This window comes from Motacilla alba, chromosome 2, assembly GCF_015832195.1.
Source record: "Motacilla alba alba isolate MOTALB_02 chromosome 2, Motacilla_alba_V1.0_pri, whole genome shotgun sequence".
Classification (NCBI taxonomy): Eukaryota; Metazoa; Chordata; class Aves; order Passeriformes; family Motacillidae; genus Motacilla; species Motacilla alba.
In genome coordinates, this window is record NC_052017.1 from 130,402,585 (window position 1) to 130,418,942 (window position 16,358).

The 16,358-nt window shown below is 37.1% G+C and overlaps 1 protein-coding gene across 11 annotated transcripts in view; it reads left to right on the forward strand.

The window, feature by feature from the left end:
* VPS13B (vacuolar protein sorting 13 homolog B) overlaps positions 1 to 16,358 on the forward strand; it is a 427,964-nt gene that overhangs the window by 283,898 nt on the left and 127,708 nt on the right. For all 11 annotated transcript variants that reach the window (XM_038130163.1, XM_038130155.1, XM_038130158.1 and 8 more), the window contains 2 exons: positions 720 to 846; positions 2,517 to 2,660. In XM_038130163.1, coding sequence (XP_037986091.1) covers positions 720 to 846; positions 2,517 to 2,660 — 271 coding nt within the window. The remainder of the gene's footprint in view (positions 1 to 719; positions 847 to 2,516; positions 2,661 to 16,358) is intronic.

The window sequence follows — 16,358 nt, forward strand, 5'->3', positions numbered from 1 at the left end:
AATAAATGCAATTACCAAGTTCAATGACACAAATATTCTTGGTAAGTAAATGTTGATATTTAGCTGAAAAAGCACCAAAACCAAGCAGTTACAGAATGAGCTGAGGAAGACTGACATCCCTGGTTTTCAAATAATTCTAAACATCTTGGACAATAGTTACTGATTTCCTGTGGAAATCCTAGTGTTGCGTGGAATTTACTAGTTTAGGTTTTCATGTATTTCGTTCTTGTGTCAGTTTCGTGCATATTTCTTCAACACAAACTTTTAATGCACAAATTCAAATATTATGTAGGCTTCAAAACAGCCATTTATAAAGTGAAGGGCTTTATACAGGCCCTGAAGTGCTTTAAAACAGGCAAGTTTTAAAAATACTGGGAATAAAGTTTGCATCTTTCTTCAAATTACTGTGTATAGTGCATTAAACAGGAGAAGAAGCAGTGTCAAGTGTCAAACTTGTCTACCTGGAGATAGGTTGAAGAGTCAAATATTAAGATATACTTATCCTATGAAATGAAGATAGAAGTCTGCCTTCAGGGTTGGAATTAATATGATTTAAATAATGATACTTAAAGATTATTAAGGTAGCAATCAAACCCCACACTAGTTCTGAAGAAGTTGTTTGCTATGTGTTGGATGTAAAGAATAATACAGAAAAGTTTTGCCTATCAACAATTTCTAATGTAATTTAATCTTTATTTTTCTTTCCCTTTGTTTCCTAGCATAAGGCGGCATCAGGAAAGGAGAGCTATTTTAACTCCCATTTTAACAGATTTCACCGTTCGAATAACTGCAGCTCCTGCCATTATTTTTACAAAAATTGATGCTGCAGAGAATTTACACCCAGAGGTTTGTACAAAGTGTCTACAGAAATAGCATAACTTTTTAATATATGTTAATATATTTTAATATATATTTTAATATGTTTTAATATATGAATAATCTTAATATTTTACCACTCTACTGTTTGAAGTGTTCAGGTGTTTTTTCGAATTGCCAACTGGAAAAAGGTCACAAGCTGAAATGTTCTTTCTCTGCTGGAGAAAGAATTTCTGTGTAGCATTTGATACTAAAGGCAGTCCAGCCAGAGGTAGATAAGCCTATTTTCAGTTCCAAAAATGGGACTCCCTTAATGATTTCCAGCAATATCTTTTAAAAGTTTGTGATGGAAAGGTGTTGAGAAGAGGTGCAGCATAACAAAACACTGCATTCACAAGCTTCTCATAAAGAAACCTGAAAATGATGTCTGTAGACTATATATAGTAAGAAAGTTAAGCCGAGTCCTCTTAGCCAGATTTCCAAGGCCCCAAGTTGCCACTAAGCATCCATTTCCCTACCTTTGAGTACTTCCAGGTACTCAGATTTAACTGTTGCTTTTGCTGGTGTGTTGTTCAGCTAGTCAAGACTAAGTCTGTGAAGCAGGTTACACACAAAAGGTATTGGCTGACTTTTTGACTTTTTGCCATTAGTTTGTAGCTCAAGTACATTTTATATAGGGAAGATATCAGAAAATTTTTGTCAGCTCATAAGGATAGTTTCCCTTAAAAACTACCTCCTGGGAGGAGCAAAATTGGTACAGGAGTGTAAAGGGTACTAGAGGTGTATTGCATCATGCAGTGGGTGTACATTGTTGGAAAATAACAACTAGTGGGCATAGAGAGAAGAAAAGAGTTTCCCATTTTGTGTAAAGGGTCATCAGAAGGGCAAGTGGAAAATTGTTTAATGTAAAAAAAAACCAGAAAGCCCCAGTACGGCTAGGATGCATAGAAGTTATTCAAGTTAAAAAAAAAAAAAGGCCTTTGCTAATGCTTATGTTCAAGAATTTCAGTGTTTTCTGTAGATGCATTCTTCTTGTTATCTATTCCCTGGATGACGTTCCATCATGAAGGGAGAGGTCTAGTTTAGATTAAAGTTTGAGCACTGTGCAAACTTCTCATGAGACAGAGCAGTTCTCCCCTTCTGTCTGCTTTTCATCTCTTTATTGCTTGCCAACAGTGGTGAAGATCTTTATTTGTGCTAGACAACACCAATAAAACAGTGGCTATTCAGCTAGTCTTGCCAAGGTATTAAGAATGGCTTACAGGCAAAGAGAAATCAATCAGGTTGGCTATCAGTGAGTTCCAACACACGATTTCATTATAAATCAAGCAGAGTTTGTGTTTAAATACAAAATCAAAAAAGGATATATTTTTCTTGGAAGGAAAGGAGAATTAGAATCATTGCCAAGGACACTCTGACAGCCCACTGATACTAGCAAGAGAGGGAAACAAGGCCTTGTGCGTGAGATGCTTTTCTTGCAAAGTTTGCCTTAACAGTTCTGCTGTTGAAAGCCATGCAAACAATATGCCATGTCCTTTAGAAGCATGATACACCAGCTTCTCCTAAAACATTTGTACTACATATAATATTATATATAATGTTAAGTATTGACTACAGCAGGGAACCACAATACAGTTATATAGAAGCTGAAAACTATTTTCCCAATGGCTGTTACTTAGTATTTTCCCTTAATTTCACAGGAAATTTTGGTCTGTGGTCATTCTTTGGAAGTGAATATGACAACAAATTTGGACTTCTTCCTCAATGTGGCTCAAGTGCAACTTCTTCAGCAGCTGGTACAAGCTAATATGATTGGACTGGAAGCTTCCAGTAGCACCACTGAGGTAGGTTTTTCCCTGGCTTGCAACTGGATTTTTTAGAAGTCCATCTACAAAATACTGTAGCTCTGAGAGGATGTTTGTACCATCTAGAAGAAATTGTATAGGTAAAGGAAATACATGTTTTTTGTTGTTTGTATGGTCAGTTTCAAAATGCATTCTAATCCTGATTTAAGAATAGGAAGAGTGTTAAGAGTATTATTCAGTAAATGCTGTTATTATAGTGGTTCTGTAACATCTTATGTACAAGGAGAATTATCTTGTGTAATGTACAAGGAGAATTATGTCAGTGAGGAAGGAAAAAATTTTTGAGAAGTACGTTTTTGAGATTATTTGGTGCTGAAGTTTTCTCGAGTCTTTGGTATTTTCTTGTGAGTTCTCATGCTACACTGCCCTTCACTAAAGCTACTAAACTATAAAATCTTCTCTGTGCCTGGTAACCACTACTCATATTAATTGTCTTAGGGACTCAAGTCCCTAAAATTTAATCCACCTCTGAATATTTTCATACTTCTTTAGCGAGAATGTTGGTACATCATGAGGGATCCTACATCTGAACAATTGGAATATTAGTGATTCGTGATCAACAGTCATCTCTTGAATTTTGTCATTCTTTATTTTTGGGACTTGGTACCTCAGTTTATATTGAAAGCCAATCACTGTCACAGGCTGTTAAGTTTAAATTTCACACTTTGACACTTTTGGGCTGATACAAACCAAACAAAACAAAAAACAACAAACAAACAAACAAAAAACCAAAAAACCAAAATATAGGAGAAGATAGGGCAAACTTTTCCCCTAAGAAATAATATGTATTTCTTATCTTCAAACCTTGGAATCTAGTCAGGCTGACAGCATCTTTAAGATAGTAGGAGTTAATAAATGACAAAGCACTAATTCCACTGGAATGGCTGTTGGACCTATTGAGGTACCTTTGCAAATAAGAACAAGAGTTGGGGAAAGAGTTATTGAGCTAGACACAGTCAACTATTCCAAGAATCTGGCTAATGGGAGACCTGGAGAAGATTTTCTCCTTCCTTTCCTGCATCTCACAGTTTCAGCATTGCACGTGAGTCTGGGTGTAAGCAAGGAATGCTCTAGAGCAGCCAAACTATTTACATTCCTCTCTCTTTACCCTGTCAAAACCCCAGAAGTTGTTTGTGCTAATCTAGGCATCACATCACCCCCCATTCCTTTATCACTTCCCAAGGATAGAGAGAAATAAAGGGCATTGTTTCATTAACATTTGGAAACATGAAAGATGTAGAAAAGAAATGTGGTGTATTTTTCTTTTCCTTGGATATTTTACAGACACAGGGCCTCTTTTGGAGATGAATACTGTAAATTATATATAGAAGTATCTTCAGTCAATTATTTGTAGAGCCCATTTGTTTTCCCATTTTCAGTGGAATGGACAGAATCAGAAGATTTGAATAGATGCCAAGAATTTAAATTCAGAGTCGGCTTTGTGCAGAAGTGCTGCGTGACTTACTTGGACTGTAAAAACTTAAAAGGAATTTGCTACAAAATTTAAGAAAGATTTTTGTTGACTACATCCTGAGATACTTATTTGCTCTGCATCGGTAACTCACTTGCATCACTGAGGTCTCCTGTAATGAATAAGGGGGATATTTCTGTCTCAAGGTGTTTGCCTTGTCTTTATTAAGTCATAGAACTACATCTGGATTTACTGTATTGGAAATATAAATCCATTGCTTCGTTACTTTTTGCCCAGTTCTGTTTCAGTAATGTGTAGCTCTGTGTGCCTAAGTGAAGCCACCTTACCCTCTAATATATGCACATTTATTATTATTCTTATGGTTCTTTAGGCAGCAGAAAGAAACATAATACACTGGTTGTATGCTGCTGTTTTAATCTTGGTGAATAAAATCAGGAGCACATACCTTTTCATACTTCACACCTGAATATTATTTCATTGCAAGAATCAAAGCATAATTTATGTTGAAGACACTTCTGGAAACCATTCCTTTACTCAAAAGAAGACTAATGTCCAAGCTAGATTAGGCTTTTCAGGATGTTATCAGTCAAATCTTTATTTACCTCAGAGGAATGACCATCTGGATAATTGTCCTGTGGTTAATTACCCTTGCTTTGGGATATTTTTGTCTTTATATGCATTCAGAATTTTGCTTGATAAAACTCTCAGTCATTGCCTCTCAACATTTCACAATACCTTTCCAAGAACAGTCTGACTTAATCTTCTTCATAGCCCTTCTTTAAGTAAATGGAAACAGTAATTAGATGCCCCACCATCATCCTTATCCTTCTCTTTTTCTGAAAAAACCTAGCTCTCTCACCCTCTCCTTATAAATTCTGTGCTTTAACCTTTTAATCCTCTTGATAATCCCCTGCCCATTCAGGTTTGTCAGTCTTCTGCTGCTGTTGAGCTCAAAGCTAAGGACAGTGCTCAGGATGCTGACATGCAAGTATCTCATCATCTCACCTCTGATCCAGTGGCTGTGCTGCTGCTAATGCTTCCCAGTAAATGCTCAGGCTCCCATGCTACAGGGACAGTCTTATGACATGTTCAAGTGATCATGTGATCACTTGTTCAAAATAATCACATGTTCAAGTTGTTTGCCACCAGGACTCTTGGGTTCCTTTCTGCAAAGCTATTCTGTAGCAGTGACCTTCAGCAAGTTTTTGATTTGGGATTTCACCATCTCATCATTTCACAGAATCATTTAGGATGGAGAAGACCTCTGAGATCATCAAGTCCAAGCTTTGACTGATCATTGCCTTGTCAGCTAGACCATGGCAAGTGCCATGTCCAGGTCCAGGACTTTGTGTTTACCTTTTTCCTTCATGAGGTTTCTGTTAAACCATTTCTCCATTTTGGCAACGTCCCTCTGAGTGGCAGCCCCTACCACTCAGTGTTTCAACAGCTCCCCCCAGTTCGGTGTCATCTGTCTTTGGATATGTTTTGTGTCATTGCCAAGATCTCTATTAAAGACATTAACCATGGTCAGACCATGGGCAATGTCCGTCAGTAACTGGAGTTCAGCTGTGCTGTGGAACATTGAACATTACTTTCTGGTTTCAGTGGCCCAGTGTGGTTTTTACCCACCTCACAGTCCATCTATTCAGTTCACACTTGAGTGTTTGAATAAAAGTCAGCTGTGGAAAACTGCCTAACCTTGGACAACTTTGCTAGTGGCAAAGCCCATGTTATCTACTACTCTGTCCTCAGAATCAATCAGCTCATCACAGGAGGCAATCAGATTGGGGTAAAGTATGACAGTCATCAAAGTAGCAATCCCTTGTTTAAACTTTAAAGGTGTGGTTTCCAAATTGACTGTATTTGGTGGTTTACAGGGTAATGCTGTAAAGATTTGTGTAGACAAAAAAAAAAAAAAAAAAGAAATTATGATTTATGGGTAAATCCCTTTTTTCTTCAAGTGTTTTAATATTCTGTAAAAAGTTTCATGCCAGGTCTCCAGTGCTGTGTTTTTACTTATTATAAGACCTAGCTTTATACTGTTTTATAAATCTTTGATGTACAGTGGGCCTATTGTACTGACTTCTTCATAAGGTATAGTCTATTATTGCAAAGAATATTGCTTTGATCTACTTGACAGCTTTAGAGTAAGGACACATATGTGGTGTTTGATAGATTACCTGAGGGGCAAAGAATGTTGCAGCCTTTTTGTAATTACTCACTTTTTCAAAATTAATATATGCCAAAATCTTAGGAGAAGAATATATAATGCCTACACGTGGAGAGCAGAAACAGAAGTGCTAGGGAATGAAATACAAATATAAGAGTGAAGTGCCATTAATGTCCTGATTTTGTTCAGTGATACATCTAATAATGTAGGTGAAATATCAATAAAAGGGCCACATTTCCTCCTTCTTAGAAGAATTTTTATTATTCTGGTAAAAGTATTTCCAGTATAAATGATAACTGGTTTCACTGCTGATCAGTGATAAAACAGGTGAATTTTCAAGGAGTTCATTTCTTCATCTGGCAAATCTATTTCCCGGTGTCCATCACTTACCACCTGGAGATTTTTGGCTAGACTTATTTGTCATACTATCATTTAGAAGCAGAAAACACAAGAACTCCTCTTTGAAAAAGAAATTAAATTCAAACCAACCCACATCTTGGTCTGCTGCTGACCGTGTAGGAATGCATGAGTAACATATCTAACTGCAAGTCAGTGAATGTTGCACTCCTCAAATATGGCTACTGAGGTCATTAGCAACTTTTACTTTCCAATAAGCTTGAGTTTAAGGCTAGACTTTGGGAAAAAATTGAGGTATACAAAAGTTATTTCTTTAAATTTGTCCTAAACATTGTTCCTGTCTGGTAACTACACTGGAGGCATTGAATTCGAAGAACAGTTACTTTGTATCTTCCTTGAAAAACTAAAAGATACTTAGAAATGCTTACTTTTTCTTTACAATATCTCTGTGGGGATTATGGCTCTAGATGAAGAGAAGATGATTGCTTTTAAAATTCAAGGCGACTTGAAACATCTGAAATATTTTCCAGAGGATGTCCATTGGAAGCATTCACTCACTTCCTGTTTGCTATGGTATATTTCTCCTCATCCCCTCCATCACGGTATCGGTCACAGAATGGGTCAGGTTGGAAGGAGCCACAGTGGATTCTCCTGTCCAACCTCCCTGCTCCAGCAGGATGCTCCAGAGCACATGGCACGGGATTGTGTCCAGACGGTTCTTGACTATCTCCAGTGAGAGAGACCCCACACCCTCCCTGGGCAGCCTGTTCCAGTGCTCAGTCACCCACAGAGTGAAGAAGTTCTTCCTCACGTTCAGGGGAAATTTCCTGTGCAACACTCTCTGCCCATTGCCTTTTGTCCTATTGCTCAGCAGCACCAGGAAGAGCCTGGCTCCATCCTCTTGACACCCTCCCTTCAGATACTGATAGACATTGATAAACTCCTGTCTCAGTCATCTCCTCTAAAGTCCTTCTCAAACAGGCCCAGCTCCTCAGCCTTTCCTCATAACTGAGGTCCCCCTCGTCATCTTCATAGCATTCCATTGGACTCACTCCAGGAGCTCCCCATCTCTGATGTACTGAGCAGCTCAGAACTGGACACAGCACTCCAAATGAGGCCTCAGCAGAGCTGAGTAGAGGGGCAGGATCACCTCCCTCAGGCTGCTGGCAATGCTCTTTCTAACACACCATAGGAAACCTTTGGCATTTTTGGCCACAAGGGCCATTTTGATGTCCACCAGGACCCGAGGTCCTTCTCCACAGAGCTGCTTCCCAGCAGGTCACCCCCCAGCCTGTACTGGTGCTTGGGGTTATTTCTCCCCTGGTGCAGGATCTGCATTTGCCTTTGTTGAGTTTCAGAGGGTTCTCTGCCCATCTCTCCAGCCTGCCCGGGTCCTTCTGAAGGGCTGCACAGCTCTCTGGAGTATTGGCTGCTCCTCCCAGCTTTGTGCCATCAGTGAACTTGCTGAGGAGGTATCTGCCCCTTCATGCACGTCAGAGATGAAAAGTTAAACAAGACTGGATCCAGTACCAACCTTTGGGAGACACCACAAGTTAAAGGCCTCCAAACAGACTTTGTGCCGCTGATCACAACCCTCTGAGACCTGCCATTCAGCCAGTGCTCACTTTGCCTCATCCCTATTTCTCAGGTTATGTAGTCTTTTTTGTTTATTTTCTGCTAGCCCAAATGCATGTTTCTCTAGGCTAAAAGTCCCTAGCTATCCTATACAGTCTGAAATTCAGATGGGTATCTAATATACTAATAAAAACACCATAAGCTCTTTCTTGAAAGAATAGACAAACTCATCATCTTTTCCTTCAATCATACTTATTCACAAGTTTTTAATTGTAGCGAGGAATGCAGGACTCAACAATCAGTTTTTGAAAATATGGAAATATTTTCTCACAGTTAAACTAGAAATGTAAAAGTTGTCCCTGTTTTGGATCCCTCTCAGACCTCCCTTGCCGCTGGCTGGCATTGTTTTATTTTTGCCTAAGCAATGAACAAACCTTCCAAAGTTCTTCAGTATGCTTGGTATGTGCTTGTGTGTTGCTAGCCATTAGAATACAGCAGGTCCTGCACAAATTCAATGCTTAAGAAGTTACTTTCCCCTACAAAATGCATGAAGAAAAATTTTCTTGTTGAACTGCAGGAGCAACTGAGCTGATCAAGTATGGACTCAGATGTGCTGGCAAAACAGTCTCACAAAGAATGATCTGGGACTTGAATTGTGTGATTGGAATTTTTCTTCATAGCTGCTACATACATCAAGCATAATTTGCAGTCAGAGCCAATAGGCAATGGGCACAAACTGTCATTCACCTGGGGGAAGTGTTGAACCATACAGGGGAAACCTGGTGTGGGCACATCTTTGTTTTCTTACAGAAATTCCAGGCATGACCTGCTGGCTAACGTTTTCTGCATTGTTAAAGCCTGCTCTTAGGTATTTGACCTTTGAGCACTCTTCCTAGGCTGCATAAGTAGTAGCTGCAGCAGTGTTTGTCACCTTGGCAGATGATATTCTGCTTCTAGACCTGGCTCTTGGCCAATCACTGAGTAAGGCCCACCAGCAGGTGTGACATGTTCCATAGGGCAAACCTCTGTGTTCTGATAAATTGCAGCAACAACCCACCAGCTTCCTGAATAAATGATATTAATACTAGGGGGGAGCAAAAGTTGTTTCAACTTTGGCATTTTGTTCTTTTACCACAAAAATTATATTTGGAGTCTAACTGCTATAAATATAGGCCGTTTCATAGTGAGCAGCATATTATTTGTATTCATCCCAGTAATGGGCAAGGCTGGGGGAAGTACAGCTCCTATCTGCTCAGAAAACCCAAGCAAGAATAAGCAAATGCTTGAGTGAGTAATAAACAGTACACCATTAAAGTGAACTAATTAATAGCTGAGAAGCATCCAAAAGGGAGAAGGCATAGAAAACTCATCTATGGCAGCTGATTCCTTCCTAGCCGGGCTAAACCTGACTGTGTGCTGACTTGTCACATTAGACATACTGCAGTAGTATTTGCAGAAGGTGTAATTCATTCTCTGTTGCTGCAGATGAGGCTTAAAAAAGCTTTTCTGATAAGTTTTAAAGCCCTGTAATATGTTGGCTCAGGAAGTCTGGAAGAGTATGCTGAAGAAGTATTTCTCTGTGCTTTCTTTAATTATGGTTGTTTTTTTTTCTCAAAGCATCCAATTGTATCTACTTTCAGAGGGCAGGAGTCTAAAAAGATCTTTGTTCTAACTCAGTAGGATTGTTACGTTCTTTATTTCTGTTTATGGCAATCTCATCAACCTGTTGTTGCTGTAACTTCACTGTAAGATAAAGAACATGGTCAGCAGGATATATGTACTAAAGTGCTGTTACAATTGCATCACACATAAAATTTGAAGGAATGATAGCTAATTGAGTTTATAGCTTTTCTTCTTGCTGATGATACTTTAGTAGAGCAAACTTTTGAGTGATGAGCAATTTAATTACACTTTAGTTAAGGCTATTAATTACTTGTATGAAAAATGAAAAAAAAAATTGTTGAAAACAAGCATAAATTGGTTTTCCGTTTCTATTTTGCTTAGGAAAAAAAAAAAAACAGTAAAAAAACTGGTAAAACAAGTTCCAGATAATACTACTTAGGAAGCCAGACAGTCAAAGTGTGAAATGGCAGATCCACATGTTGCACACATGTTGTATTGACTGGATAGTATTCTTGTGGAAAGCTTGTGTAATTGGAAGTATTTTTAGTATGTTGAAACTTTGAGAAGTTGGCATTCCCATTTGCCAGTTTCTTTTGAAGAAGCTGTTTATCTTTTGTCTTTTAATTACTGAAATCTAAGGTAATCAGTGTTCAAGAGCCAAAACATTCTTGGTTTTTGTGTTTTATACAAATCAGTTGAATTTAGGTATGTCTTGATATCCTGAAATGTGTTGGCACATTAAAAAAGCTAATGCTGTGTAAAAATAACTTCCTGAGGGTTTCAAAACTTTTTTCAATATGCCTTTGGTATTTTTTGTAGTGAGTGAAAAGAGAGCTGACTTAGTCTATGGTATTAGTAATGCCCCAGAAAGAGTAGGTATAGAAATATGTACCAATAAAATATTTCTCAGATAATTTTTTTTTGGTAACTTCCACACTCAGCATGTAGTACCATGACTTTGATGTCCTGGGCTATGAGATGCTTTCTTGTGGATCTTCGCCACCTTAGTTGAAGAATCAGAAATTTATTGCAGATGGAATTAATATGTTCAGTTTATTGATAAAATTGTTAGCAACAGTCTCATGACCTGGGATTTCTGGACTGCCTTTTTGCATGACTAGTTAGTAACTGGAGCTTCCTTATTTTAATGATTGCACATTTCAAAGAGTAATCTATTACAATGCTTTTAACTAGGTTACAAAATGTAAAGTTTCAGATACCAGCAATACAGTAACAAAGTAAAAAGAAAGTAACAACATTTGGATTATTTAGATTTGAAATACTTGGATTCTCAAGCAACTTGAGAAGTGTGAGCTTAAAATTAGCCTTGGTTGTTCTCACTGGGTTGGTTTTTGGATTTGGAAACAATGGAATATATCCAGAGAAGCATTTTCCCAGTTGAGAAGGATTGCAGAAAGCTGCAGTTTCTAAGCACATACCACAGCTAGATCCCCAAAGTAGCTCTAATTTGTGTCACTGGAGTTAGGAAAGGTCTTATGCTTTCATTCCTGCACAGTGAGGCCACTTCTTTGTGCTTCAAATTGAGACTGTGCCTTGTACATCCCAGATGGATTTGTAAAAGACAACAACTTCCATTACCTAAAAGCTCACAAAGTTTTGATAAGGAAGAATTGCATTTCATGTCAATCTGTGTAATGTCCTTAGAATGTGAAAAGGAAAAATTAAGAAGAAGGAGACGAAGGAAAATCTGTTTTGCTGTAAAGATGTGACCTTTAGTTTCTCTCCTAGAATTACAAGGGGGAAAAAAAAGAATGTTCAAACTGATTGTTGCAGTGAAAATGGCTCTTTGAAGAGATCTTCATGCTCAGATCCTGCAAATACAAAAATAAAGGAGGGGAAAGTGTTTATAGTCTCTCTTTAATGTACATAATTAGGAAAATTTTTATCTTACAATGAAGAGTCACTTCAATAAGCATTTGGACTTATGTAGTTGAGCAAGATCAACAAATATGTTGAATAAGATAGATATTAGACTGACAAGGTAAAGAATTTTTAGTATAGTAAAAGCAGACTTGAAATTACAGATTCTGTATTTCCTTTCTGCTAGGAAGAAACCAGGTTTTCCTGCTGATTTTTGATGTCCACAAGCACACAGACTCTATGGGGGGAAAAGAATGGAAAGTTGTATCCGATAACTGTTCAAGCACTTCATGATTCAAGACCAGTTTCTATGACTTTTTCCTTAATATTTTCTGTGACCACTTAAATTAAGGTGATAAGATGTTCTTGCATATCAAGATTTCACATAAAATATAGCTGGGAATTTACCCAATACAATAATCTACGAAGAAGTTCATAAATAACATTCTTCCAAATATTTCTTGCTTCAACACAGAAGGATATTTTGTATTGTTAATGAAAGGAAAAATACAAGTATTTCTCTAGAATACTGTGAAGCTTCATATCAATAGTGTTTAAAGACTCCCATGCTGGAACAAATCTAATGGGAAAACATCTCATAGGGGTTGTTGTTATTTTCTGGGAAAAAAAATTATAACAAATAAAATAGCAATATAAATAGTTAGAGTGAGACAGGAAAAAGCAAACAGAAACCTTGAAGTGTTGGTTTTCCTCTATGTTCCCATCAATACTAGTTAAAGACTAAGGTTTATGGATTTTTTTCTCTCCTCTTTTACTATTTTCCCAGATGTTTTAAAATAGAGCATAGTGGGATAGGATTATTTTTACATGAATATTAAGTGCAAGTGGGGTTTCAGTCCACTTTTTTTTCTTTTTAGCTTAAAATTCTTGATTATCTGAACTAGACCTTCTTGTGTCTTCTCAATGAATTGCCTTTATTCTCTCATGCTACTCTTGGTAATACAGTCTAAAAGGTGTAAACATTCTGTTCAAGCTCTGTATTCCATACCCTGCCCAGGAATATTTTGACGTTAGGTTGTGGATTTTTTTTATTATCAATATCTTCAATAACATTGTGCTTTCTTATCCAAGTAAAATAATAACTGAATGTTTTGTAAAGTTAATTTAAAACTTCACCATTTCTCATCATTTAATGTACCGACCAAAATAATCCGAAGTATTCATTACAGAGATAATAAATACGTTGCTATTAAAAAGGTCCAAAATTCAAACTTTTCTTTTGATTAGAACACATGCAAGAAATCATGTTGGTTCATTTTCGAGGAAAAAAAAATTAGAAGTCTGTGAACTGTGTAAGAATTGCTATAGGCTTGCCATAAATAGCAAGTGTAGTTGGTGGTTGGCATATATGCAGGACAAAATCACTGAAGGCAAGACAGAGGCTCAAACTGACGCTGAGGAGAAGTGTGAGAGAACACGTGCTTGGGCTTTCTCACCGTGTGACATTGCATGTGTCACAGTGATGATCTGCTGAGGCGGCTGACGAGGAGGGGAAAGTTGCAGCGTTGGGTCACACGGTGTGAGAATGAGGGTTCTGCATTCTTTGATCTTGACTAATCTTCTCCTTTCTGTCATCTAATGCTGCTGTACAGAAGAGTTTGATGCTGTTTTAGACAGCTCCTGTTATGGTTTCTTCCCCGCGTGGAACATCCCCTGCTAGGTTTTGTGGAAAACTTGATCCTTGACAGGAATTACAAACATGTGGATTTTGTAATTTCCTTCATTTTAGAGCAAAATAATATTTTTTTTCCTTAAAGAGAAAGATGAGAAATATAAAGGGAAAGGATAGAAGCCAGTAAAGAATTAATTGAAGGGATAGTCAGTGGGCCGTGAGAAATTTAGGTTGGAAATTCCATTTTCTTTATGAGAAGAATTCTCACTTTTTCCCTGGAATTCTCCCACAAGAAACAATTTTTTCATGCATTTTAACCTATTTTAGAAGTAAGAAAATCTAATGTAGTCACCCTGTATGTCAGTCTTCTTCAAACAGTATGTAATATTTTGTGTACTCATCCAAATCAGAAAGCAGAATAGAAGTCTCAATATTAATTAACTTTTTTAATCTGTTTTGTAAAAAAACAGGAGAAGAATGGTGACAAACCAAAGCAGGTGTTGCCACTGAGGGAAAGCCATTATTCAGTAGCAGGCTGTATTCACTGTTTAGTCACTTCTGTGGCTTGTGATGGACCAGCTAATCACCTAGGGATAAATACTCTGCTTAGTTTCATATTGATTTTCTTTAGGACAGAATTCCACTTTAGTACTCCCCTGTTTATTAAGCAAGGAGACATAATTTTTTAAGTGTACTGCTGGTGATTATATTGTCTGCCGTCCTTATTTTTCAATTTTTTTTCCAGCTATCTGTACTCTGTTTTCACATTCAGGTAATGTTATATCATGTGAGACTGCCTAATAGAATGATAACATTCCGTTATTCATGCCTGAGATTTTGTCAGGAAACAAATATAGCTATTTTTTCACAAATTCATTTGTCTGTTCTGTCAGAAATTCATGAAGTCTTCATAATGTTTGAAAAGTGACAAAAATAGCTGCGTGAATAAATTTTCTTTTAATTAGTAATGAGTTTAAACATAAAAGAGCATAGCCTTTTTTGTATATAACAGCTAGTGGATCAAAGTTGTCCAGGGGGTCCAGGTTGTGTTATTGACAGAATTAAGTGGCTCCTGTTTCATGTGAAACATAATTTGCATGAGTCAGAGCTGCAACGGTATCCTTGTACCATTTACAAGCAGTTGGATGCTGAGCAGAATTAGCTATATTTTATAGTTTAGCAGTTTTATAACTAAATTTTTATAACTATAGTTTTGAAACAAAAAAAAAGGAAGCCAATCTATAATCAGAATAATCAGAAGTTTTTATTTATTACACCTTAGTGAAGGAATAGCATCTGAATCAGTTTCATCGAAATCTATGTTCTGCAGCATCATTTTAGGACGGTGAATTTTTAATTTTAAGGTGGAACGTATTTTCTATTTCTGCTAATGTTAGTGGTCTGAAACCATGACATGTCAAAGGAACCTGTACAAATTAATTTGTGTGGTTTTTTTCTAAATATATAGTAACATGAAGACATGTAAAAAAAGTTAGCATGTTTAAGACATACACATGCATAGAGTTGATGGAGAAAATTTGCACCATGCATAACTTGATTCTCTTAATAAAGATTGTTCCACAGATTAATCTAATCCCACTTAGATAGTAAGTAAATTCACTAGATTTAATTGCTTTATGGAGTGGTTAAAATTTGTAGAATGGCTAAATCTTATGAAATGTATGTTACATTAAAGTCGTTGATAATATTTATCATTGAGCTGTTCATATGTTTTAAACATAATCTTGTAGCTCAATAGTGTCAGAGAGCATGCCAAAAGTGTAACTTTTTGAGAATGCCAATAAAAACTCTTAGCTGGAATAGCTGAATAATACTTGCATCATTTTCCTGGTAGCTTTACCAGTACTTGGGTTCCCACATAGCCACTTGTCAGATGTTTTCCTGAAAATAACAGATATTTTGGTTAGTTCAAGGACACTATCAAAATAAAGTCCTTGCCAGTATCTTGAGTCATTACCATACCCTGTTTCCGTTCTTAGGAAGCTCTCATCATTTGCTTTTATTGCCAAAACCAATTGGGAGGTATCTTTTTGAAGGACTGTGCAGTACTTCTTGATACTTCGTATGAGCAAACATTCTCATACCAGTAGAAACCCAGAGGCTGTTCTTATACTGGGGAAATTGATGTGGTTTTTCTAAGAATCTTCAAAGCAGAAATCTTTTCAATTAAAACAAAAAAGATATTTAGGGATGAAGTAAATTCACACTAAAGTAGGGAGCCTTATGAGGAAGGGTCCATTTTGCAGACATGAAGGCAAAACATGTGAGGATTACTCAAAAGGATATAAGTATGTATGTAGATGCACACACATGCACAGAGTTTTCACACAGCAAAAACCCCTCATGAGAGAAGATCTGAGTTCTGTGTTAGCCTGGAATTTTTATAAATGCACGATTTAGTTTTACACTTCAAATCTAAGCAAATGGTGGGTTTTAACATTTTGAGTTGCTTTGCAGTTTCATTTATCCTTGCAATGCTGCACAAGTTGCATCCATAGTCGTGCTATGAGAATTTTGATATACCTGAATTAAAACTAGATCTTTTGAATGGAAGAGTAGCATTTGAACTTCACACTTCAGCTGAGGATTCCATAGGTAGACAATAGTTCCTGAATGTTAATGTCCTTCTCCTGGTCATCAACATTAATTTCTGGAATTGTGTGGTCTTCTGAGCTTCTCTGAATCCCAGCAATTCAGTTTGTTCTGTGTCTTGCTTGTAGGAAAGTTCACTTGTGTCAGTAATAATAATTTTCCGCTTTTCTTGAACACTTGAATATTGCACTGAATTTTGGTTGAGTGGAGCAGAGAAAGTAGTAGTGTTTCTTCATGGACACACAGTGTTCAGAGTGGAAGGATAATAAAGAACCTAGCTCTATTTGATTTCTTTCTAATATTTTTGATGTATTCTGCCACAAAAGCCAGTCTAGTAAAATTACAGTGAACTAATTTTTAGTGCAATGTCCTGCTTTGGTGGCAGGGCTACAA